The 27,387-nt window shown below is 39.9% G+C and overlaps 2 protein-coding genes across 9 annotated transcripts in view; one reads left to right on the top strand and one right to left on the bottom strand.

Moving 5' to 3' along the window:
* The window catches only part of pdzd8 (PDZ domain containing 8), a 150,177-nt gene extending 145,888 nt beyond the window's left edge, over positions 1 to 4,289 (top strand). Inside the window, exon 5 of the mRNA XM_069900039.1 lies at positions 882 to 4,289. Within this exon, the coding sequence (XP_069756140.1) occupies positions 882 to 3,034 (2,153 nt within the window). The 3' untranslated portion in view covers positions 3,035 to 4,289. The remainder of the gene's footprint in view (positions 1 to 881) is intronic.
* Positions 4,290 to 12,109: 7,820 nt separating this feature from the next.
* Positions 12,110 to 27,387, bottom strand: part of LOC138744224 (synaptic vesicular amine transporter-like) — a 146,641-nt gene continuing 131,363 nt past the window's right edge. For all 8 annotated transcript variants that reach the window (XM_069900046.1, XM_069900043.1, XM_069900042.1 and 5 more), the window contains 6 exons: positions 24,247 to 24,325; positions 23,876 to 23,927; positions 23,373 to 23,436; positions 21,628 to 21,747; positions 13,782 to 13,915; positions 12,110 to 13,696 (listed from right to left, as the gene is read on the bottom strand). In XM_069900046.1, coding sequence (XP_069756147.1) covers positions 13,580 to 13,696; positions 13,782 to 13,915; positions 21,628 to 21,747; positions 23,373 to 23,436; positions 23,876 to 23,927; positions 24,247 to 24,325 — 566 coding nt within the window. In that variant the 3' untranslated portion in view covers positions 12,110 to 13,579. The remainder of the gene's footprint in view (positions 13,697 to 13,781; positions 13,916 to 21,627; positions 21,748 to 23,372; positions 23,437 to 23,875; positions 23,928 to 24,246; positions 24,326 to 27,387) is intronic.

Below are 27,387 nucleotides of genomic sequence, written 5' to 3'. Positions count from 1 at the left end.
AGAAGTAGTGCTGTACTTGATGTGGTTCAGCGAGGTGAATCTGAGAGGTAATTGTTAATTTTGCAGTGGATATATTCCCCTGAATTGGAAAGGACATGGCTTTTCTCAGTCCATTCCTCTATACACTTCCTGCCCGATCCTTATCTAAGGGCTAATTTGTTGATGCCCTTACTCCCTGAATGGCTTCAGAAAGCAATGCCAATCTCTCCCAAGGTTTATTTGTGCAACATCATCTGTGTCAAAATGCAGGGCTCTTTAAAAGGTTTTTGGCAAGTAAGGGGAGTGGTTCAAACTTCTGTGTGTGAATATTTAGAATCCCTTATCTACAATTTCATGGTGCTCATCCCTTAATCGCAAAAAAATGCATTAAGGAAAAAAATATCTTGGCAGGAGTGGAGAAAGGAAGTTGGTGGTTTGGTAAATTATGCCTATGAATTTAAATTAAATTTAGATAAATTTAAATTTAGACATATAGCACAGTAACAGGCCATTGCATTCTACCAGTCCGTGCCGCCCAATTTACACCCAATTATCCTACACCCCTGGTGGGTTTCAAACGGTGGGAGGAAACCAGAGCCCCCGGGGGAACCCACACAGACACAGAGAGAACGTACAAACTCCTTACAAACAGCGTGGGATTTGAACCCCAATTGCTGGCCCTGTTTAGGCATTGCGCTAACCGCTGCACCAACTGTGCCACCCATGAGAGTTCATGGTTTTATTTAAAAATTGGTGAAGTTAAAAATGCAGCTAAAATATCAGTGTTTAAATATTTTGTGCATATTTGTTAGTTTGGGTGCAAAGTTTTAAAAAAAAAATGGCAAGAATGCAATGTTTTCTTCTGAACATTTTTTCCTGATATCTGCTTAATTTATCCACAGGAACCAAGGTGACGTCATCGGTACACATCTTGAAGCTTATAAAGCAAGCTGGTGACAAAGTATTGGTTTATTATGAGAGACCTGTAGGTGGACATCAAAATCAGCAATTTAGCTCTCTCCAGGAGAACAATGGCCAACTTGAAGACACTGGCTTTGGACCTCAGTTTGGTCAACATGCATTTGATGATGATGTTATTTTAGACAACGCTGATGGCAGAGACTTGGATTCTGAATTTGAAGAACTAGTGTGTCCCGAAATCAAACAGCCTCCCACGATCTTGAAGGAAGATTATGCAACAGCTAATCAAAGTCCAAAGCGCTCAGTAGCTACACTTGCCACCAAGCCACTAGGAACTATATCCCCCATTCTGAATCGTAAATTAAATCTGGGAAGCTACCAAATTCCCCTGAAATCCCAGCAAAAAGATGCAGTAAAGTTTGCCCAGCCAAAGTGTTTAGACATCCCTGATGGAACACAGCAGCCAAGCAAACCAGCACTGGGTTCCACATATAAACCTCCAGTGCCCCCAAGACCCCAGATAAAGCTAACTTCAGCTACTCCTGAAATCCTGAACCTACCTGAGTCAGCTGACTTAGCTGCAGAAAAACCCGACAAGTTGACAGCTTCCACCAATAGTGCGGAGAAAAGTGCTGAAAAGGGTGTCGGTAAAAATCCAGATCAGATGGAAGATGCGTCTCTGTTCAGGTCAACAGCCAGCAAACAAGATTCCAAGGAGAAATCCCCAGAAGTTACTGGCAGTGTGCGGGATGCAGCAGAAGGCAATCAAGTGTGGGAGTCGTCAGAGATACTCTACCGCAAGCGATTCGGGAAGTGGAACAAGGCAACGTGTGTGTTTGATGTTGAGGGGCACCACAGATACATCAATGTTGCAGTTTGGTGCAAAGAGCCTTTCAAATCGGGTGAACTTATTTGTTTAGGCCATGTGAGCATAAAACTTGAAGAGATAGCCATGGAATGCCTTTGTACTGCATCAATGGAATATCAGGCAACCTTCAGGCTTAACGCCCCAGAACCAAAAGCTGTTGTGAGTAGGACTGCATTGCGAAATCTAAGTACCCACAAGGGATTCAATGAAAAACTGTGCTATGGTGACGTTACACTAAATTTTACCTATCTAAAAGAGGGTGATACAGAAACCTCAAGTGTTCGAATGGAAAAGGAAGATCATTTGGAGGAGGATATTCCTACTGTTACTAAGGAGGAAACAAATCGATTGTGCATGGACAGTAAGCACAATTTCCAAGATACTCAATTTCAGAACCCAACCTGGTGTGATTACTGTAAAAAGAAAGTCTGGACCAAAGCTGCTTCTCAATGCATGAATTGTGCTTACGTATGTCATAAAAAATGTCAAGATAAATGTCTGGCGGAAGCACTTTTTCCCATTCCCACTGAAAGGAGAGTTGATTTGGAAGCAAAGTCATCCTTCAACCGGTCCACAGGGTTAACACGGCATATCATCAATACTAGCACGCGGCTGCTGAACCTGAGGCCAGGACCGAGAGCTCGTCTTGCAGATCCAGGGGTTGAATTGGTGGAGCCCTCACCCAAGCAAACTCCAAACACCTCAGACAATGAAAGCAGTGACACCGAGACTTACAGTGCCAGCAGTCCTTCCAAGCGGACGACTTCTTCCACAGGTAGCAAGCTCTCAATGAAGAAGGACGGAGGTCTCGATGATAGTGTATTAATTGCCGTAAAAGAGATTGGTCGAGACCTGTATCGAGGATTGCCAGCCGACGAACGATTTCAAAAACTGTTCTTGATGTCAGAAAAGCTACAGAATGAAATAGAGCTGGAACTGGAACAGAATTATGCTCTGCAGAAAGAAGAGAAGGATTGCACAGATCCTAAAAAGAAATGTCATCTGTCTGCTGCCATTTCAAAGTCAGTCGAACGGTTACAAGCCTTGACATTACTCACAATCCACTACAAAGCGGGAATTGATGATTTAGAATACAGCGACTTCGCACCTTCTGAACAGCAGACAAAAAAGGTCACAAAGCTTACAGATGACATCTTATCCCTAACAGCAGATGAAATTGACATTAGCAGCCAGACAGACGAGCACCCACTTACTGAAGAATCAAATGAGCAAACTATTGAAGTGGAATCTATTTCAGGACTTTAATCCATTTTGCTCATAATTCTAGTACACACATTTACAATTTTGACCTTTTTTTTGCTTCTGTGCTATAACGCAGTTGCTATTCTGTCTTGTGAATTTGATTGTTAATGTGACTACGGTGTCAATAAACAACAGCCACATCAATTTAGGATTTTCCCTTCCCATTGAAAAGTTTTTCATATTTAAATAAATTCTTGATGTCATGTTACGTGGCTCGAGTTCTCACAATGTTGGAAAGTGGATGTAAATTTTCTGCTGGGATCAGGTTTCAGAATTAGAATCATGTCCAAAACTCTAATCCTTTATGTTCTTCATTGTTTGTTATGTAAATGTTTCTTTGCCAAATGTGTATCAATATAGCAAACTGTGGTGAGCTTTTTTGTATTTATTGACAGTAAATCTGGGTTTGCTTCTATATGTTTCATTTCTTTACGAATATTTGTAATTTAAAAGATGATTGCTCTTGACTTCTTAGATGCTTGTGCAAGGAGTGCGAAATGAGCACCGACATTCACATCTTTAACTGTAATGTATGTTACCAAGACATGGCTATTTAATTAATGTTTATGTACGTGTTACATAGTGAAGCATTCAACTTATTTTCTCTGCCGAACAGTGGGGCAGTTAAACTTTTGTTAGAATGTGATCCAATTCAACTGGCAAGGTGTAATTGAAAGCTGTTTGTGAAAGCTGAGATCATAACGCTAATTGATTTGAGGTTTTTCTATTTGATTTTTAACAAGCAGACCTGGGTGTTCTCCAGTAAACAGCTGCCCACCCCCTCTCCTCCAACTCCCATCACATCACCCCACTCCCTTCCCATCACCCCAACTACCGCCTTAGCAAAATGGAGAGTTGGATATTTTGAACTTAAACACTGCCCCAAATAAATATAATTCTGTAAAATTGTTGGGGGGGTTTTTGTAACCTTATTTAATTGCATCTGTATTTGTAACTTTTATATACTTGCTCAGAAAGTCCTGTATCTACAATTCTGAAACACTGCACTCAGCGACTGGTACTCGTTTACCTTTTCAATGTGAGGGTAAATACACTTGTAGAGGAAAGCGATTTTTCCAAATGCAGTGGGGCCAAAAAGGAGGAGGTTTATTTCATACCATGCATGTACTCTGCAACTCAGAGTAACTAAAGAATTGTGTATACATGACTTCCCCTGTGTTCCACAGATGCAGTATCCATGCACTGTTTGGATGTATCAAGTGTTTATAAGTTTTTAAAAGTTTCAGAAATTTTAAAATTTTGCATTTAGTTTCTTGGTTTAAAAATATATATTTTAATGTCTGAAATATTCTAAAACATATAATGTATTAGTACTTGCAGCATGAGAAATCCAATGAGCTAGTGGGAATTGCTTAGCTAGCTGCCAAATTATTTTTCGATTTCAGGCAAGTAACCTTTGCTTGGCAAGCCCCCTTATATGTGGGCGATCCTTTTCCAGGACAGGGCCTTGTCACCAAGGCATCCTCTCAGCAGTTTCTGAACAAGTTTTAATTTGTGATCTATGTTCTTAAGCTGCAGGTGGATAAACTTCACAACCTTTCCTTTGTTTACCCTGCCCCTGCGCCCTCGTAACCTCTGTTCACAAGACGGAGGAGCAGAAGTAGGCCAATCAGCCCATAGGTTCTGCTCTGCCTTTCTTTCTTGAACTGATCCATCCTCCCACTTAGCCCCACTCCTCTACCTTGTTGCTGCAGGGCCCGTTGTCCCGTGAGCTTGAGATATTCAAATTGTGCCTCCTTGATCCCGTTCCCAAATTCCTGAAGCATTTTGGAAGCCATCGGTGCCAGAGGCTTTCAGGAAGCCTGCTTGTCGACCCAGCTTCTGATTGCTGGACCCGATTCTTGGTTCCCAGAAGCCTATTGCCAGCAGCATGCTGCCTGACATGAGTTGAAGCCCACAACGGCAGCTGTTTTTAGCCTTCTCCCCTAACCCAGTGGGACCAATAAAAAGCCCCTGGATTGGAATTCTGAAATTTCCTTGTGGAAAGAATTGTAGAGGTCTGCAATTAGACACTGCTGACTTCAAATTCAGGGCCACTTACTTGGAGATAGATTTATCTCTAGCCTGGCTCTTTTGAATAATTTAATCCTAAATTTGTGTTGTTTTACCCATCCACCAATAGAATCAGTTCATCCCTCTTCATCCAATCTCCCTTTAGCCTTCCCTGCTGAAGAGCAGCCTCATCCCTGGTGCAGGTAGGTGGCAAAAAAAAAAGAATCTAACCTAATGGTGAACACATGAGAGAGAATGAACTCCAAGGCTACAAGGAGACAAGGCAATGGGACTGATGAAATTGCTCTGCTGGGAGCTGGGATGGAACCAATGGCCAGAATGGCATCCTCTATGGTGAAAGATGGCTGGGAAGGACAAAATTCTTCCGTGAAATACAAAATAAACTCTCCTCTTGTGGACCCAGGTACACCAAACCCAATTTTGGAAGAATAACTAATAGGCTGGCATTTTTCAACAGTTTTCACTGGTGATCAGATAGAATTGACAAATTAGACTCCACCTTGTGAATTTGTTTGAACCCAACCAAGATTTATTTCATGCCATCTGGGGAAAATCTGACCCAGATTTGAACCTGGCTGCTTCATTGAAAAGCAAATGCATTCCACCTGCAGTATTACTCCCACTGCAATGGTAATGATAGTAGACTATTAACTGTGGCATAAACGCTAGTCTTCTGAAATATTTTTCACTTTGTTTTAGGATGATGATGAATTTGTTACTGCCAACTTTGCCCAGGGAAATTCTGTGGGATTAAACCTACATTTAAATTGTGGCGATAAAGTGATCGCATAATTCTGAGAAGATGTGGATTTGTTTAAAGAAAGTCCATTTTTAGTGGAAAGTTGCACTTCCAGTGAGGATTGTTGTTGAAAAATTACACTGATTATTCATTTGGTAGCAGTTTGAGTTCATGGGTTCATGCTCCAGAGATGTGAGCACAAAATTTAGGCTGAAATATCAGGGGAGCATTAAGGTAAATGCTCCACTCTTAGAGGTGTTGTCTTTCAGCTAAACCTTTAAACCTTAGTCCCATCCACCCAAATGCATAATTTCATATTATTTCCAGTGCTCTTGTATTTATCCCCAATCAACATCCAACCACCCCCCCCCACCCCAAGTTCTCTCTCTAGTGTGTGTGTCTACATTTGGATGCCACTTGAAGGGGGTACCACTGTCCTTGCCTCATTCGCCCAATATCGAAGTCCAGAGCTGAGTCCAATGCTGATCCTCGCCTTTCACCTCATGCTTGTCACCTGCTGACCCATCCGCTGATCCTTGCCCTCACTGCAGCACAGCCTGGGTAAGCCAGACATCTAACTCTCAAGCCTGACCACCTCGCTGATCCTAGCCCCGACTGTCTGTCTGGCTCCCCCTCCCATCTAATCCCGATGCCCGACCCCCTTCGCCTTGCTAATCCTACCTAGTCCTGTCTGTCCCCTCCTCCATCTAACTCCTGATATCCCACCACCTTGCTGGTCCTTAAGACTTTGCCTCATGCTTATCGCCTGCTGACCTGACCGTTGATCCTGCCCCTGGAGTGATGCTGCCTGAAATCTAACTCCCAAGCTTGACCACTTCGCTGATCCTAGCACCAGCCGACATTTCTTCATGAAGAAGGAGGAATGTGGAGCTGCTGGAAGAGATGAAAGTTAGAGGCAGAGGAAGTTGAACAAGTTCTTCATGCCCTTTGAAAAACCCAGAGTGAGTAGTTTGACATGTTCCAAGGAGTTGCCTGCACCTGCTTCAAATTTATTAGAATCTGAAGGTGGATCAAGTCCAAATGTGTCACAATCGAGGAGGAAGTCAAGTCAAGTCAAAAATCTGTGTATGACGAGGTTGCCACCAAGATCGTGGCCATGATAGGAGGGGAAGACAATGGTGGTGATGGTAAGTTTATTGATGAGATTGAACCTGATGTCACTGAGCTTAGTGAACTGGATGGTGTCAAAGAGCCTCGAACTGTCATACCAAAAGTGATTGAACAGCATAACATTGAAATTCTGAATTTCGACAAGGATACTGGAAAAGCAATTCTGCCTGATTTGTTGAGAACAAAAATAATAAAACTGTGTTCAAAGTATTTCAAGAACAATGAGTGGCCTTTCCTACCAACAATTAACCGGTCAATGAACCAAACATGGATCCAAAGGAAATTGGGAAATAGTGGTGAGGAAGTGACTCGCTCATGGCTGGTCTATTCCCCTTCTAAAAGGTCTGCATTTTGTATTTTTTGACTTCTCTATGCCTGTTCTATCAGTCCACGTTGGAGCAGGAACGTGAATTCAACCAGTGGAAAGCACCTGAAAGGATTAATGTTCATGAAAATGTCAAGAATTATCGGGAGTGCTTTACACAGTGGAAAGAAATGGAAATAAATTTAGCTGGAAACTAGAGGTATTCACAGGGAATTTCAGCCACTGATTGGGAGGGAAAAGCAGAAGTGGCATGACATCTTGATGAGAATCCTTCACTGCATAAAATTCCTTGCAACTCAGAACCTGCAAGGACACAGAGTTACTTCAGCTCGACGAATCCAATGTGGGAAATTTCCTTGGCTTACTGAAACTACTGGCCAGCTTTGACTCTGTCATGAAAGAACAGCTCACTCATGTGGAAAGTCATTCCAGATCCACATCTTTCACCAAGTGTCCAGAATGAATTCATCCATATGATGGCATCCGCTGTTCACTGAATTTACTGAGAAGCATTTGTAAAGCCAAGTACTTATGGTCTCGTGTTCGACTCAACTCCTGATCAGGCACACAGTGAGCCGATGTCAGAAGTAGTGAGGTGTGTAGATGTTGATTTTGAGAAGAAAACGGTCTATGTTGGAGAGTCCTTCCTTGGTTTTATCCAGGAACGCTGGGAGGATGCTAAGAGCTTGGTGGGAAGATATCTTGAAACAACTAGAGAAGGACAAAATGGAACTATGAGATTGTCAGTCACAGTGTTCTGACAACACTGGTGGGACACAGAAGTGGTGTTCATCAAAAAATAAATGAGAAAAGCAATCCTGGCAGTATTTGTGAATTAATTACGACAATCACTCATTCATCTTGGTAGGTGCACATTGCAGCCAAGCAGGATATAATGATGGTTCAAGTTTTTTGGAACCATAGAAGTTCTCTACATGTTTTTTTCTTGTTCAGCACAGCGGTGGGAAAATCTCAAAATCCCATGCCCATGGTTGTTAAGTTGGAGTGCAAAACCAGAAGCAGCGAAGCTCACCAACAAGTACCTTGATTAGAAGCTTCAAGTTCTCCAGGTAATGAAAATGACACCAGTGAAACAAGAAGTGTGACACAAGGCAGCTGGGCAACGGTATTGTTAAGTTATGATTTTCTGACTTTGCTAGGATTTTGGAACAAAGTACTCATGTGCAGGATCCTAGCATGAACTTCCACGATGCTGCCCTGGATTTGAAAGACCTCCAAGATCATTCTGATGATGGAAAAGAAGTGTTGGTCAGTGAGTCAATTGAAGAAGGACCCAGTCTCTGTCAAGAATGGAATATTGAAGTTGAATGACATCAGAGATTAAATAAACAAATGGCTGACGAGAGATGCTAGGTTAACGGCTAAGGAGAAATGACGAAAGGTTCGCTTGTTTGCACGGCACTGACGCAAAGTTTGGGTTCCTTCTCGATGTCGGGGGACTGTGTTACGGTGCTGATGGTAACAACCTAAAGAAGAACAAAAATTTGAGCAAATCGTACAGCTTTGTTTTTGATGGACACCAGCTATATGAAGAAATTTTGGATTGCAGAAAAGCAAGGCGAGCCAAAGTAAAAAATATCAAGACCTGAAGAGCTTCTCGAATGTATAGAGATGAGAGCGTCTTCCCCAATCTTTACATTGCTACCCAGATAATGCATCACAGTTTCCATTGCCAGCTGTGAGAGATCATTCAGCAAGTTAAAACAAATACTTTTGTATTTGAGAGCCTCCACGGGTCAAGGCAGACTCTGATCTTGCTCTGAGTGTAAAAAGAGAAGAAACTGGAAAAAACTGACATAGACCAATTTGCATCAGTGAAAGCAAGAAAGCTGCAGTTATAATTTTCATGTAGTGGCATAATTTAATTAAGATAGGAGAAATAATTTAAATGTAATGGTATTTCCCTCAATGAAACTTGAATATTTCTTGGAATTTTGTGGCTTACGAGTGTGAATGCTGAGGCTGTTTGGAATGTCTGTTACTATTTTGACTGAGCTGAGTCCGTTTGTTCTAAAGGGTTAAGACAGCCACTGAAGTTAAGAAAGGAATGGCAGAAGAGCACCTTGTCTGCAATCAATGTTCTCTGGCATAATTTAAGTACATCATTTTAGAATATACTGCATTACCCACTGAGTTCCTCCAGCAATTTGTTTTTGCTCCGTGGTTTACAGACTTTTCTCCAGTGAAACAAAATTAAACTGCAAATGTAAATCTTCACGCTGGTACAGGCCTGATATAGATCAGTACTTGGGGTTGATGGAATGTCATCCAAGGCAAACAAAACCAGAGAGTGTTGCTGTTTTTGTGACACCTGTGCTATTGGATCCTCGATGCCCATTTGTTTTCTGCCATCTTATCAGTGAAAGCTACTCTGTGGGGCTGTGCCACTTTGGCAATGCATTGCACCTCTGTACATTTCACATACTAGGCAGCTTCCCTGCCCCATTCATGGAATGAGCAGGTGTACCAATTGTAAAACAAAAAGGCAAAATAAACAAGCATGGAATGTTAATGAGTTGGCCACTACAGCAACAGACCAACAAACGTGCACAGTTTCCATGAATGTGATCCTGCATGGTGGAGGATGGCAGGCACTGACATCACACAGGACTGTGCACCTCACTGACGTGGTGGGCATTGAGTGTCGGCGGACACGGCACGCATTGGGTCACATGGGACTCTGGGAGGGGGAACTGAGGGGCGGTGACTGTTGACCACACACACAAGTGTGTCCCTCCCTCCCCAGGAGTTGCGGGTTCGGCAGAATTAGAAGACAAGGAGCATGTCACGGAGAGAAGAGGTGGCGAGGACAGGTAAGAAAGATGAAGTGGATGGTGTGGTGACGGTGAGGGATGGTTGCAAGGTGAAGTAAATTTTAATGGGGGGGGAAGCATAATTATAATACCACGTGTTTTCTGTAAAGTATAAATTAGTTAATAATATATTGATCCCTGTGTCCATCTGTCCCTTGGAAAACATTGATGTGTCATATAGCCAGAAGTGACAGTGGCTCCAGTTTGAAAGAATGGAAGTTATGCTAAATCGGTTTTAACATGATGGTTGATGCACAGTCCTCACATCAATAGCAAGCAAGTCCAAGAATGTTAGAGTTAATGCACAATATTAGCTCTTGTCTACATGCACATATCATACATTCAGAACACATTAACACACTTGCCCACATCCTCTTGGCCTCTTTGCCCCAACTCCAATGCTTAATCTCCTTCCTTCAGTATTCTCCATCCTCTAATCAGTTTCTCCCTCTTTAATCATCCTTTGGTTCACTCACTTTCCTGTCCCTTCATTATCTCTCCATTATACCCATTCCCTCACTTGTCAGCAACCTTTTCTTTCACAGTCTCTCCCTCCTACCCTTCATTCTAATGGCTCGCTCGCAGCACTCAGCCTTTCTTCAGCTCCCTCGTCGCTCATTCCCATAATTCCTTTTTCCATCCCATTGACTGAGCACACATCCTATCCTATCAAGTTCCTTTCCCTTAACCAGAATAGTATAGCTCCCATCTTCTCAGGAACCTTTCCCCTCCAACCTTTCACACCTATCTTTCTTGCTCCTTTGCACTTCACTCACCGACCTCTGCCCTCCCTCGTCACCCCAATCCTGCCAGTCTTCCCAACTCGTCAGCTGCCTGTTCTCTCCCAGGGTGAAGCTAGCCCCACCCCCCCTCAACTTTCCCTCTGCAGGATCACTCCCCAATCACCTTATCCCACTCCCAGCAGACATGACACCAAGGCCTATTGCTAATTGGATGGCATGGAAGCAGCTGTCTGGTGTCTCATCCTGTAATATTAGCTGTCAATATGCTAATCACCAATTGGAGAGATTGAGTGATGAAGCCCTCAGTTTTCTGCACATGGAAATTCCAATGGAGTTATAATGGAGTTATGAATGCTCCATTCCATGGAGAGAATGAAATCAATTGAAGCATCATCACATGACCTGAGAATGCTGCGCAGACTAACTGAGTGCGCTGGTCTTTATGAACATGTACATTTCTGATGCTGTTAGGGTAGCAAGCAAGCATTTAATTCCTTAAACCAGCCACTCTCTACCTTTTTATGGCTCTGGCCCCCTTAGAACTCTGCTCAAAGTTTATGCAATCAACTTTAGTTGGTTTCTTCCATACTTCTCTCCAACCAACATTAAAAACATGATTTTGGACTGTGGCTCCCCCCCCCCCCCCCCAACATGGGGGTGGAGTGGCATACAGCTATTCTTTTGAATGGCTGCACTATTGTTTTAATTAAATTATCATTTTTTTTTTAAATTAGTTACCCGATGATTTTGCTGAAGAAGTGGAGAGAAACGTTAAATACATTGAGCATTCTACAGCCTTCCACCTTTAGAACTCAAGTGAGCATCATAATGTGTCCAACATTATACCATGAATTGAACAAGAATTGGATGAGTTCATGTCTGAGGTTAATGTTGGCACGTATCAAAAACAGCAGGTGTATCGTGTAGTTACGGAGATATCCTGGAGCTCATTTTTACAGGTAGATGCAGGCCAGAAATCACTGCTTTTGTTTTCAGTTGAATTGTAGCTTCAATTGATTTTTAGCCTCTCCCAAGTGATCAAGTACCTGCTCCTAAGTGAGAGCATTGAGAATCATTGTGTGGCAGCCACATAATGATATGAGACAGGCTTGCTATTCCAGCTGTTCTCTTTCGCAACTATGTTTGTGCCGTATGTGATAAGGAACTGTTTGATATAAAAAATTTCCCAAATATTTTCCAAATAAATGCCTTAAAATAGGTTTCAAGCTCTTACCCAATTCAGAATCACAGATCATTAAGAAACCAGTGCCATATTATTCCGGATACCTTTATTATTGATATTTGTCCAGGAAGCAAAAGTACGTACATCCACAGACGTCCACAGACACACATCTGACTGCAGATTAACAAGCCCACTTATTGATCAACAGAAGATGTTCTGTACATCTTTATATTTGCCCATCTGTTAGTGCACAAAGCAACCAACTGTCCAGTCCATCTGTGGACAGTGATTATATTTACATGCACGGGATATGTTGTCTTTACCATAAACTTTGTGATTTGTCACGGTGTCATAAATGAATGTCTACTTTTATGTATCTGTGAATGGTGTTGACAGAATTAGATCATCCAGTGCACTTTAAATCATGGATTCTGAGTATACTCATGGTCAAGAATGTTGGCAGCTCAAGTGTTAACAGGAAGAGTCTGTGTAGAAAATTAATGCAGTAAAAGTTTAACATATCTATTGCATGTAAATTTAATGAAGGCATGTAAATATATTAAATTTAATGAAGGCACATACATGTTTTGTTACAGAGAGAAAAGTGGCCCACAATACATGCGTGTTTAGTTTATAGAAACCGTGCGCTTGCTTTCAAGAGTAAACAGTTTTCAACTTTCACAAAGTACCTTTATCAGAGTTCACTATTTAATCATTTTATCAGTGCAAGAAACATTTGTTTGTGGAAGAGGAAATAGGACCATAACAATAGATGCCAAGAGAGCTCTACTTTGTGGAAACAATACTTTTTTTTATTTACTTGACACTTAACCAACTTTCTTTACTTTTTGTGCTTTTTAAAAAAAAGCAAACCGTGGTAGCTGTTTAAATTATCTTATTTTGACACAAAAATCTCAAATTGATTACAAAATTGCAGTAGCCTTTTGGCATCTATAAACATAAATCTGCTTTATTTGAAGCAATTATTTGGAACAATGAACATGTATTAAAAAAATGCAAGGTCATAAAATATATATTTAGAATTAAACATTTGAAAATACTATTGGTTCTGACTGGCAAATTTAAATAAATATCACTATTTGATAAGGCTGCTGGTTATCATTTGTACTCAAGTAAAAACACAATGCCGTAGCAACTCAGCTGGTGAAACGGTGTCCTTTCTGTGGCAAAGATAAAGATACATAATGTACATTAAAGATACATTGACGTTGTGTAGTAAAGACACACCAAGATCCATTATGAATCTTTATCCTTGCTACATAAAGGACACCGTTTGAACAGCTGAGTTTCTCGAGCATTGAGTTTTTACTTTACTCATGGTGTCTGCAGATTTACGTGTTTAATTTCTACTGAACCACCTTTCTTCACCCACTCCCCAAACTCCATGGTGCATTTCTAATTAGTTCTAATACAGGATAAATAAGGTTACAACTTTGGTATGACTTGATGGTAGAATAATTAAAATATATTAAGACATTTGAAAGGGCAAATCACAAAACATTAAAATGATAGGATAAAGAAAATGGCAAGGTTCCCAATCATTCATCACTCCTAGACTCTTCTTCATAATCATCAGTCTCAGGGAGTTTCTGAAAATGGTCTTGAGTGGTGTACATTTTGGTTTTAACAGGGCAATTTTGATTCATCAAAATAGCCTGAAACAAAATGAATTTGAGTTTTACTGTGTGCAGGATTTTAGCCAACAATGAGAGTGACTGAAAAATTATTATATTTTCTTACCATCTTTTCTTCCTTGGCAGGAGGGTTTCGAAGAAAAAAGCAGAGTGGAGCATATAGTATGTCAATAATTCCAATAATTGCCATCAACCAAGGAAATCCTATTGTTTTAGCAATGGCTCCACCAGTTGAAGGACCTAGAGTAACAATTACATTGGATCAAATTCATTAGTAGGTATCATAAGATTCTGGAAAGTGACGTCAATTTTTTTTATTGCTGTTTAGTAAATTATGGTGCTGGTTTGAAATGAAATCAAGCGATTAGCTTGGAACTCTCAGCACAGGCATGGTATGAATTATATTGGCGTGGCTAAGATTGATAATTTGTGCCTCAAATTTCAACAGTTCACCAAAATTATAAGAACTACAGATATGGCGATCCATTTATCATTTCAACAGCTTTGTTGCTTGTACAACCAAGTTTAATTCCTGCATGATATGTGTTTAGACAAAGGACATTGGGGAATGCAAATTCCAATCAAATTGGCTGGCTATCAAAATTTGGTGTATGCTTGCTTTAATTAATCTTTTGTTCACTCAGATTAATGTTAGGTAAATGATAAATGTCACGAAGGGTCCAAATTATTCAATGCAGCATTAATTTCCAGTTCTGATACACATTTTTATTAGCACTAATCACTAATTTTTGATATTATTAAAATTAGAGATGATATCACATTCAAATAGTTCCTCTAATGAGGGGCATGTAGCATTTTACCATTTTGTGGGCAGATATAAGGAGTGAATTCCAGCTTTAATCTCGTTGGGAGATTCAGAAGACACCAATAATTCATCCGCAATTCAGTCTTCCTGAACAATCTGAAGAGATTTCTGCCTTGAAACTGGCCATCAGTTACCCAGTTTTCAAATACAGCTTCAAAGCTGTCAGAAATTCTCGTGCAGCTTTCTTACTGCTTTAAAATATAAAATTTAAAGGTATAGCAGAATAACCAAGCCCTTCCTTTCCATGAGCCCACACCACCCCAATGCACCCATTAACCCACGAACCTGCACATCTTTGGAATGTGGGAGGAAACCAATATGTCCTTGCTGATAGTAGCAGATTCAAACCCAGGTTTGCTAGTGCTGCAATAGCTTTGTGCTAACCGCTACACAGTTACATTGATTTCTGTATCACCTTATTCAAAATTTGGGAACTGTTCTCAGGACTGGGTGAGAAACTGCCACCCTTTCACTTCTGGAAGCTCTGATGCATCCTACTGATGTAACTGGACATTGGCCAAATTGTTTTTCCTCTCCGTTCGTATCAAGCTTTAAAAATTCAGTATTTTAAATGTTTGATTAATTATTTTCAAAATATTTTTAATGCGAAATTAACTTTTCTTGGTAAACCAAGCCAGTTAATTACTTTCTGTAATCACCGTTTGTTTTCTCCATTGACAGTGGATGCCAAGAGATTTCCTGTTCGCTAGAGTAGACAGCTTGTAAAAATCTGGTGGATAAACTGATTAACGTGTTTGTCTGAATCAAACTTGCAAAAAGTAAGCTGGCCAGAATGATAAACTGCTAGCAGTTGTATTGTGGAGAGCATTCTGCTTGATTGCACCACTGCCAATGCTCAGGACAAGAAAAAAATCCAGAGGGTTATTAACTTGGTCTGCGACATCATGGGCACCAGATTTCACTCCATCAAGGACATCAACAAGAAAAGATCCCCACCACCTAGGCCATGCCCTTCTTCACTCTTCTGCCATTGGGAAGAAGGTCCAGGAGCCTTAAGATGGGCACTCTGCCTTAGATTTCTGAATGAATAATGTAGCATAGACTCATCTCACTTTGCTTTTTTTCTTGCACTATTAATTAGTTTGAAATGTGGTTTGTGCTGTGATGGTGCCGCAAAACAACAAATTTTGAGATGTGTTCAGGACAATAAATTCTGTTTCTGAGTTTCCCTTCTCCTCAACACCTGCTGTTATCCCACCAGCTCAATGTGCTTCCTAAATTCCCGTAACCCTAATGATATCAAGCTGGCTAAGTAATCAAGGTCCTTAAAGAATTCTAATGGACTAGAAACCATCAACTAACAAACAGAACTAAACTGCACTGAAGATAAAATTGCCTTTCCCCTAACACTATCTAAATATTCCTTGATAGCATTGAATTTCTTAAAATCAAAATGGTATCAAAATTTCTGAAAATGTATTAATTTCCCCAAAACTGATGTTCATCACCTTAATGAGTGCAAAAATTCTCCACATTCAATTAATATAAATCCAGCTTAGGCAAGGTTATAATCAGAATTCTAAGAAGTCAACAGTTCTTAAAATTTCACGTTCTTGGTTCCATATGAACAGTTGAGTGTAATTTTAAATCTGTGTAGAAATCCCACTTCATTGTTGTCTGTGACATTTAAACTGGAAGAGTTATCCCTCCAACTGCTTGTAGGATCTTTGACAGAATTTTCTTAATGTCACTGAAGATATAATTGCATGAAATCGTTGGCCCCCAAGGATACATGAAGATGACTTTTAAAACTTTGACAAAAAAACATAGATGTGTTTGTGAGACTGCTTTTATAACATTTGAATTGTTGTTTGAAATGGTGCTTCTTTTCTCAGTTTGACAGGAATCATTGTGTATGGCAGAAGTTTTTTGTTGTCTGGATCATGTGATTACAGTTTATCATAACCGAAAGTGAGATCACCTCTTGTTCTCTAACTGAATGCACACTATCTTCCTTCAAATTAGGAAGTTGGTTGGTGCAATATTACCCTGTTTTAAAATTGTATTTTTGGCCATGACTGATTTGCTTTAAAAATATTTAGTTGGCTAAATGTATTTATTTAATGCTTCAATTTTTTAAAAAAAATCAGCAAAGAGGAATGGAAGAAAATTACTCCACTTCAAAGTAAATTGATGGTCTATTTCTGTCATCTGTGGCAAGTTACGTCTGAAATGTCCACAAATGGTGTTAAATCCACCTGACTGATAATCTGTTGCTATCTCTCCAGTGTGCTGGTCGGCGACCCATATCATCAAACCAGTCTAGGCACAATGCTGGAATGGAAGAAAAGTGGAACGGAAGCAACTTCAAGCAATAGCAGGTGCAGAGGTGATTGCTAATGTTGCAGTCTTTCCAACCATCAGTAATGTGATGCTATCCTGTAAGTGCATGTCGCAGGAAAGGTTTTTCTGGTGTTACAGTGTGCTCCCATTGCAAGTGTGCATTTCAAAGGAACAATTTGTCAAAATCAAAGTATTGAAATTGTATTCTGTTATCTTTGCTTAGGGTAATAGAAAAAAGCTTGATTCGACTGTTGTGATGGATCTCTTGCATCCATCAGCTGTAGTGTTAGAAGATGCTGTAAGGTAAAAGCTTCCGTGGAAAAGATTGTGAATCCAGGATGGTATGTTGCCTCCCTCGTGCCAAGGTCTGAGATCGTTCTGATGGAAATCATAGCATTCTCAGGAGGGAGTGAGCAGCCAGATGTTGGGGTCCATGGAGAGACCAATGATGTGGGTAGGAAGGGTGATGAGGTCCTGGAAAGAGAGTTTGGGGAGTTGGGTGCTAAGTTGAAGGGCAGGACCTGCAGGATTGTAATTTTAGGATTATTACCCATGCCACGTGTTAGTGAGGTTAGAAATAGGAGAATGATGCAGCTTAACATGGTGCAGGAGCGAGGGCCTCAAGTTTCTGGATCACTGGGCTCTCTTCCAGGGCAGATGGGCCCTATTCTGATAGGATGGTTTACAAATGAACTGGAGAGGGATTAATATCTTTGTGGGAAGATTTGCTAGTGCTGCTCTGCGGGATTTAAAAACTAGATTTGCAAGAGGATGGGAACCAGAGTGCCTGAGGAGTGGAGGAGAAAAAAGATGTAAAGTCAGAAATCAAAGGATTGTACATGGTGAAAGGTTGTCAGGTACATCTATTTCAATGCAAGGAGTATTGTTTGCAAGCAGACAGCTTGGAGGGTGGATTGGCAAGAGGAATTATAGCATTGCGGATGTTAGTGAAACTTGATTGTCAGAGGGGCAGGACTGGCCGTTCAATGTTCTGGGGTTCTATTTCAGATGCAATAACATGGGAGGGGATGAAAGGTGAAGGTGTGGCATTGCTTGTCAGGGAAAATACCACAGCTGTGCTCTGGCAGGACAGACCAGAGGACTTGTCCAGTGAGGCTATATAGGTGGAGTGGAGGAATGGGAAAGGTATGACCAGACTAATGGGATTGTATTATGGACCGCAAGAATTGGAGGTGCAAATCTGTGAGTGACAACAGACAGCTGCAGGAAACATGGGTTGTGATAGTAAGAGATTTTAACTTTCCATGTATTGACTGGGATTTCTATACATTGTAGTGCTGGATGGCTTGGAGATTGTCAATTGTGTTTACGGAAGTTTTTTAAATTCAATATATAGAGGTACCAATTTGAGACATTGCAATACTGGATCTCCTATTAGGAAATGAGACCGAGCAGGTGAAAGAAGTATGTGTAGGGGAACATTTTGGCTCCAGTGATTACAATGACATTAGTTTCAAGTTAATTATCAATAAGGAAAGGTCTGGTCCTCGGGATGAGATTCTGAACTGGAGAAAGGCTCTGGAAAGCGTGGACTGCGGCAGGTTGTTTTCTGTTAAGTGGAAGGCATTCGTGGGCTAAATTTTGAGAGTTCAGATTTTGTCTGTTCCTGTCAGGATTAAAGGCAAAATTAATAGGGAACCTTGGTTTTTGACTGATATTGGGGATCTGGTAAAAAAGAGAAGGGAGTATAACAGGTATGGGCAACAAGGAGCAAGTAAAGTATTTGAGGAGTATAGAAAATGCCAGACAAAATGCAAGAAGGAAATCAGGAAGTCTAAAAGAAGAAATTATGTTGTTTTCGCAGACATGTGAAGGAAAATTTTAAGGGTTTCCACAGGAATATTAAGAACAAAAGGATAGTAAGGGTCAAAATTTGAAGATCAGAGTGGCTGGCTATGTATAGAGCCAGAGGGGTTGGGGGAGATAAATTTTATTTTGATCAGTATTTACTCAGGAAACTGGCACAGAGTCTAGGGAAGAAAAGAAGCAATGAAGTCATGGAACCTTTATAGTTTAAAGAGGAGGAGGTGCTTGCTTTCTCAAATCAAATAAAGATAGATAAGTCCCCAGGGTCTGATAAGATATTCCCTCAGACCTTAAGGGAGGCTAGTGTAGGAATTGCAGGGGCTCTGGCAGAAATATTTAAAATGTTCTTAGCCACAGATGAGGAGTTGAAGAATTGGAGGGTCGCTTACGTTATTCTTGTGTTTAAAAAAAAAGGTTCCAAAAGTAACAGTAAATTCTAGGTCAGTGAGCCTGATGTCAGTAGGTAAATTATTGGAAGGTGTCCTAAGAGATTGGATATACAAATATTTGGATAGCCAGGGACTAATTACTGATAGTCAGCATGGCTTTGTATATGGTAGGTTGTGTTTAACCAATCTTGTAGAGTTTTTCGAGGAGGTTACCAGGAAAGTTGATGACAGAAAGGCTATGGATGTTGTCTGCATGAACCTTTGACAAGGTTCCACATGAGAGGTTAGTTAGGCAAGTTTAGACATTCAGTATTCATGGCGAGGTAGTGAACTGGATTTGACATTGGCTATACAGGTGAAGCCAGAGAGTGGTATGGATGATTGCTTCTCAGACTGGAAGCCTGTGATTTGTTGTGTGCCTCAGGAAGAGTACTGGGACCATTGCTGTTTGTCATCTATGTGAAAGTTCTGGATGATAATGTGGTAAATTAAATCAGCATGTTTGCAGATGACACAATGAATGGAGGTGTTGTGGACAGTGAGGTAGGCTTTCAAAGCTTGTAGAGGGATCTGGACCAGATGGAAAAAATAACAGATGCAATTTAATGCAGACAATTGTGAGGTGGTAAAACACAATGCTACCTTGAAGAAGGGCTAAAGCCAAATGTTAGTTATTGTTATTATATAAAGTATACTGTTTGACCTGCTAAGTATCTCTAGTGTTGTGGTTTTTTTTTAACTTCAACCACAATGCCTGCAGACTTCAAGTTTTACTAAGTGTGAGGTGTTACATTTTGGAAGGACAAACCAAGATAGGGTGTATTCAGTAAATGGTAGGGCACTGAGGAATACAGTAGACAGAGGGATATGTAAATACAGATGTATGATTCTGTTTAAGTGGCATCAATGATAGATGAGGTTATTGAGAGGTTTTGGAATATTGCCCTTCATAAAATCAAAGTATGAGTATAGGAGTTGGGATGTTATGGTAAAATTTTACAAGACATTGGATAGGCCAAATTTGGAGCATTGTGTGCAGTATTGGTCACTACAGGAAAGATATCAGAAAGATAGAGAGTGCAGAGAAGATTTAATAGGATATTGCTGGATCTTCAGGATCACAGAGAAAGATTAAATAAGTTTGCACTTTATTCTCCGGAGCATGGCAGATGAAGTGAATTTTGATAAATGTATATAAAATTATGAGGGGAAGAGATGGAGTAAATACAGAGGTTAGGTTACATTTAAGAAAAAATTGAGCAGGTATCTGGATAGGAGAGGGATGAAGGCCTATGGACTGGGTGCAGGTCAGTGGGACTCAGCAAAATAATAGTTTGGCACAGACTAGAATAGCCTAAGGGCCTGTTTTCTGTGCTGCTATGGTTTTATCAGCTTTCAGTCGCCAGTGACCTAGTTCCAGCCACAACCAACTCCAACTTTTTATTCAGTTGGAGTTACTCCTAGCATCCCCTCAGACTCTACAAAATGAACTTTACAATTGTAGAATCCTGTTTCTGCAGAATAATGTTTAAAGGTAAGATTACAGCTTTTTATTTTTCTGTTTGCAGGCTTTTTTTAATATGCATATTTTTTTTGCTTTAAGTGATAAATGTGAAATAAAATCCAGGTTTTTTTAAATTTTGTGCTCTACCTTCTGTAAGAATCCTTTAGTTGAATTGGCTGATCACCCATCTTAATTCATGCTATGATGACAAAGTCATCATAGATGGTGATGCATTCAAATTCATAAACAGAAGAAATCAACATACTAATGAAGGCTAAATCATTGCAGATATTTTTCTGCAATTGAAGTGACAAATCCCATCACTTCTGTTACAGAGTTCTGTGTTGTGTATTGACCTATATATTGTGTGGTTTTATGTTAAAAAGTGACAGTTTGCCTTAGAGAGCCAAGATGAAGGTGGACTGCAGAGAGAGTGGGAGACAGACTGAGCATGTGCAAAAAATGATCTAAAAATTTCTGGACTTGGACGATAAACCACCACTGGGTGGTGCTGTGGAGTGGAAGAAGGCCCAGAGCATGAGTCATGGACTGGAGCACAGTTTAGAATGTTGGGATTTCAAAAGGAATGAAGATTCCAAAGGTGGCCAGAAGGATCCAGACCAAGCCAGTGGTTTCCCTCTCTCTGCAAGCAACACAAGAAGACAACTTTGAATTTTGTGCTCTCTCTCTCTCAAAGATCTTTTGGCTTCAGTTTACCAAACAAACTGAATTTTGTTTATGATCTTTGCTTCAGTTGAGATCGAAGTTTTGTGTCTTAAGTTTTTCTGTGGGCTGGTTGGAAATATAACTTTAATTACTCATGTTATATTTAGTCTGGGAAATTTATTAGTTTTACATCGTTATAGAGATTTGCATTGCTTTTAAAGAGGGGATTTTGAATTAAAGTTTGAAGGTGAATTTTTTGTTAATAATTGTTCATCTTTATGCCGCCTTTGTGGTTGCTGGTTTGATCTTGTAACACCTCGTTGTTGACTGCAAAATTTGGACTGATGTGTGTCTTTGGGAAAGTGAAATGACTGAAGGCTCTTTCTTCTTTTAATCCATGTAACCTAATCTGCTGCAACGCATGGTGTAAACATACCTAATGCGAAGCCCATGCAAAATGCCACATCTGCAACTGCATAAACACTTCCATAAACAGAGACATGGCGCAGATCCACTAAGTACCCCATAATTGGCATCATTGAAGAATCCACCATTCCTAAAAGAAATAATGCATTGATAATTCAAGATCAGCAAGTTACCCTTAGAATGTACAATTCAATCTTCTTTTTTTAGAAAGGCAAAGAAATTAGAAAATATTACCAACCTATTGACTTTAATATTTCTTAAAGCACCTGGGCGTTGATAATTATCCAGAAATAAAAGTGCATTTAACAACTTAAAACAGCAATTTAAAACTTCAGTGAATAAACAAACTGTTGGAAAAACTAAGCTGATCAAGCAGGAGTGGAGAAGGTGGAAATTGTCAACGTTTGATGTTGAGAACTTCCTCCAGAACCGAATTGATAATTCTTTTCCTCCCACAGTTGCTGCCTGACCTTCGGAGTTCCTCCAGCAATTTTCTTTTGCTTGAGATTCCAACACCTGCAACCACTTGCTATCTCCAATTTAAAATTTTAAGCATCTAGAGCTGAGACGTGTCCTTGTAGCAGGTTTATAAAGTTATCAGGGACATAAACAGGGTAAATCAAGTAGAAACAAGAGATGCTGAAATTTGGAGGAACACAGCAGAATCTGTAGAGAGAAATGAACGGTTGACATTTTGGGTTAAGATCTTTCATTTGGAGAGTGAAGTCTTATTCCAAGGGAGTAGAATCTAGTACTAGATTATGATAGGTTTAAGGTAGGAGTGCAGAATTTTAAAGGGGATCTGAGGGTTACATTTTTCAACAGGTTTTAGTGAATGTCTGTAAGAAACTGCTGAAAGAAGTAGCAGAGGCTAAGATAATGTTTAAAAGGTATTAGGACCGGGCCTTGGTTAAGAAACACACAGAGGAATCCAGACCTAGGATTACTCTGTTTCTTGGGTGTATGATCCTACAATGTTTGATTTAACCATTTTTTTCTTTCTTAATTGTGATCTGATTATCTGAATGTATTTAAATGCATTTTCTCTCCAGTTAAATCATTGTTGTTTTGCAATGAGAAAATTAAGTTTTTTTTAATGTGGAGTTAATATTTAGGAGCATTAAAACATAAAAGTATCAAACTGACAATTCTCTTTTGAACCTTGCTCTGTAAATGATGAATTAATTCCAGATAATTAAACATCACTCAGCACCAAATCTAACCACAAATGTTTAAAGTTCTATTTCTTATTCAACAATCCCACTAATCTAAGGAAGAACAAGTCTTAAGAGTATGCATGTTTGTAGTTGGGGCACCTTCCTTTCCTTTCCATTCATCCAGACTAATAAAATGGAAATTTTATGACCATTTTTTTTAAACTTAAAAGAGAACATTTCTATGTAATGTTTTTTTTCAATCGGACTCACTAAATTCTTAAAATGTTGATAAGATAAGCATTTATAAGAATGGAAAACATCATTAATTTGCTTGTCTCAATCCAGTTTCTTAAAATATTACTGATGAATTATCAGGACTCATCCAGTTATAATGGTTAAGTATATTATTAATTGTTTGATGCAGTCACTAAATTTTGGGGTAGAACATTACCCCAAGGTAACATGCAAGAGTTCTTATCTCACTTAGGCTGAATTCGTCATTGTTGAGGTTGAACCTGACACTCTTTCTTGAGGTAAGAGTGTCAAATATTTCCTTTCAGTTAAGAAGTCATTCTCCTGCAAAAGACTTTTTCCTCACCTATGGCAAAACCAACTCCAAAGTTTGGTACAATAAGTCCATAAATGTTTTTGGCAAACGGCACCTGTCATTAATGAAACAGAGGTATTAATTATATTTTAAACATCACTTTCTCTTCGATACCAACTTCTTTCAAAAATGCTTTAGTTCAGCTTCAGTAACAATTTTAAAATTAGAACCATGCCTTCTTCATTATACCAGTGGATGAAAATATAAACATTACCCTTAACTTTATTTGCTATTCTGAAGCTCTAACTGCAATTCTAATCTTTGACACCAACAGTGAGAATCAATCCATCGTCTTCGATGTATTTAAGAAACCACCGACAAGAGTAAACACTTAACATCTCCTTCACTGAATAAAGAAGCTTAGTTTTATTTAAAAAGCATTAATAAATTTCAGGAACTAAAATGTCACATTTCAGTAAAATGCAACTGAAATAAACCTTTAACAGGCTAAGCTTCAAGGTATTTGGTGATCCCATTATTACTGCTAAACTTACACAAACAATGCTTATTCCAACGATGATCATTCCCAAGAGTGAACACAACCACCTGAGGAAGAAATTGGAACTGGTCAGTGTTTGCAGGTTTACAGACAATGGCTCACCACTCTGATTTGCTAAAATCCTCAACATGGAGATTGTCTGAGGAATGTTTTTGTTGGACTGCTGAGCCTATGATTATTTTTCATAAATTAAACCCATGAGTTCATTTCCCGAGCAAGCAGACATCCAGTTTATTAAATATAGTTGAAGATTTGAACCACTGGATATCTAGCGATCTGTTTTTTTTTTATTATTAAAGTCATCAAATCCATTGCGTAGATTTTGAGGCCAATGCTTGATAAATGGTTCACAAGACCATTTCCTACCTGCCCATTTTGTGTGCAAGGATACCAAAGATGTTAGTTCCAATTAGATACGATACACTTGCTGGAACAAAAGCAACGCCTGCAAAGCAATACAAAGCTTATCAGTGTTAATGTCACTCAGCCATATAATGAAATCACAGCCTGGAAGTAGCATGTATTGATATCTGGAAAGGTAATAAAATGCTCGCATATAAATGAACAGTTTTCATTTCCTGTTATAGGCTGAACTAGAATAACAGTAGTACAATATTTATACAGCATGAGTCACTCAGCATGGAACAGACCAAGTTGACATTCTAGGCTAGTCCCGTTTGCCTGCATTTGGTCGACATGTTTCAAATCACTTTCTCTCAGACCGAAATTGTGCCTGCTTCTGCAGTTTCTTCGAGCAGCTCATTCCAGATAGAGACCACCCTCTCAGTGAAATGGTTGCACCTCAGATACCTCAAACATCTCCCCTCTTGCCTTCAATCTACAACCTCTAATTCTAGAATCAGAGCATAGACTAGTACAAGACAGTAGTGGCTCTTTGGCCCAAAATAGTGTGCTGACTCATCTCAACTTTCTCCACATCAATCAACTCTTCCCTCCCTCATAGCCTATGACCCTCCATTTTCTTACATCCATGTGCCTAAGATTTTTTTTTAAACTATCCCTATTGAACCAGGCTCCAACCATTCCTTATGTTTAAAAAAAACCTCTGATGTCTCCCCTAAACTTTCTTTCACTAATTTTAAACTGAGCCCTGAGAAAAAGATGTTACTGTCCACCCTATCCATTCCCGACATAATCTTATACATATCTATTAAGTTGCCTGTCATCTTCACAAAAAAAGCCGCAGCTCATACAGCCTTTCTTCACAAGACACATTCTCTAATCCAGGTGTCATCCTGGTGAATCATTTCTGTGCCTCTCTAAAACTTGCATGTCCTTCCTATAGTGAAAACTGAACACAATATCCCAAGTCTAGCCTAACCAGAGTTTTATAGTTGTAAAATTACCTTGTGCCTCTTGAACTCAAAAGCCAGACAAATGAAGGCTGGTACACCATAGGCCTTCTTAACCATCCTATTAATATGTTTGACTTTGATCCCAGAATCACTCGGTTCCTTCATTCCTTCATGCAGCTAAGAATCCTGTCATTAACAATGCACTCTGACTTTAAGTTCAATTTTCCCCAAAGTATTTCACTTCACACTTTTCTGGACAGAAATCCATCTACCATTTCTCCACCACACTGCATCCTGCCTATATCCCTTTGTAGCCTATGATAACCTTCTTTTCCATCCACACTATCTTCAACCTTTATATCATCTACAAAGTTACCCACCCCTCCACTTCCTCATCCAAGTCATTCATAAAAATCATGAACACCAGTGGCCCCAGAACAGAAAATTTAATTTAAAATTTAGAACCCTGTGGTACACTGACCTCCAGGCAGAATATGTTTCATCTACTACCACTCTGCCTTCTGTGGGCAGCCAAGTTCCTATAGATTCCATGCCTTATGGCATTCTAGATGAGCTTACCATGGGGAACCTTGTCAAATACCTACTAAAACCCATTCACACTACATCCACTGCCCTACCATCACTAATTTCTTTTGTCATCTCCTTGGAGCACAAGCCATGCTAACTCTCCCCTAATAAAATTGCTTTACCAAATACTCGTAATCCCCATTTCTAAAAATCCTCTCATAATGTTTGGGACATTTGACTTCACAGGTGTTTGTGAGTACTCAGGTATGTTTAATTGCTTCAATGGTCCTGGTATAAAAAAAACGAGGCTTGCTTCTAAGCTTTTCATCACCTTTGGAGTCTGTAGTTGCCATTTTTCAGCACGAGGACCAAAGTTGTTTCAATGAAATTCAAAGATGCCATCATGAGGCTGAGAAACAAGAATAAAACAGTAAGAGATATCACCCAAATCTTAGGATTACCAAAATTAACAGTTTAGAATATCATTAAGAAGAAAGAGTGCACTGCTGAGCTCAGTAATCGCAAAGGGACTGGTACTCCAAGGAAGACCTCTACTATCGATGTCAGAAGAATTCTCATCATAATGAAGAAAAATCCCCAAACCTATGTCCAACAAATCAGAAACACTCTTCAGGAGGCAGGTGTGGATGTGCCGATGACTAATGTCCGCATAAGATGTCATGAACAGAAATACAGAGGCTTCTCTGCAAGATGCAAACCACTAGTTAGCCACAGAAAGGATGGCAGATTACAGTTTGCTAAGAAGCATTTAAAAGAGCCTGCAGAATTCTGGAAAGTGGTCTTGTGGACAAATGAGACCAAGATCAACCTGTATCAGACCAATGGCAAGAGCCAAAAGTGAAGGTGTAAAGGAACTGCATAAGATCCAAAGTGTACCACCTTTACCATGGTTTGCATCCTGCAGTGTAGCCTCAATATCTGTTCATGAAGTCTTCTGCAAAGTTCCTTTGTGGTTACAGAGCTCACCAATGCACTCTTTCTTCTTAATGATGTACCAAACTATTGATTTTGGTCATCCTAAGGTTTGGGCAATGTCTCTTTGCTGTTTTATTCTTCTTTTGCAGCCTCACACTAGCCTCTTTGACTTTCATTGGCTCAACTCAGCCTAATAGCCTGAATATACCTGAGATTGTCCAATCATGGAAAATAAGCAGGCTCAGGACTGGTCAGTACTTGGAGGGAGACCACCTAGGAATGCCAGGCTTCTGTGAGGGGCAAAGTGGCAACTGTTTGCCTTACAACAATTACAGCAAGGAAATAGGCCATCTCAGCCCTTCTAGTCCACACCAAACTAAGTACATTCCTCTAGATTCTGAAACCCAGGTAACATTTTCATAAATCTTCTCTGCACTCTCACTACCTTGTTGATATCCTTCCTATAATTTAGTGACCAGAACTGCACACAATATTCCAAATTTGGCCTCACCAATGCCTTGAACAGCCTCAACATCACCTCCCAACTCCTGTATTCTATGCTTTGATTTATAAAGGCCATTCCTTGCCCATAACCTTCCATTCCCCTCCCATCCATATACCCATCAAAATTTTCCTTAAATAACAAAATGGACACTGCTGCCACTACTTCTCCTGGAAGCTCATTCCACACGGCCACCACTCTCTGAGTGAAGAAGTTCCCCCTCAT

The sequence above is a fragment of the Narcine bancroftii genome, chromosome 10, assembly GCF_036971445.1.
Source record: "Narcine bancroftii isolate sNarBan1 chromosome 10, sNarBan1.hap1, whole genome shotgun sequence".
NCBI lineage: Eukaryota > Metazoa > Chordata > Chondrichthyes > Torpediniformes > Narcinidae > Narcine > Narcine bancroftii.
Note: the sequence above shows the minus strand (reverse complement) of the source record. Positions and strands in the feature narration are given on the sequence as shown.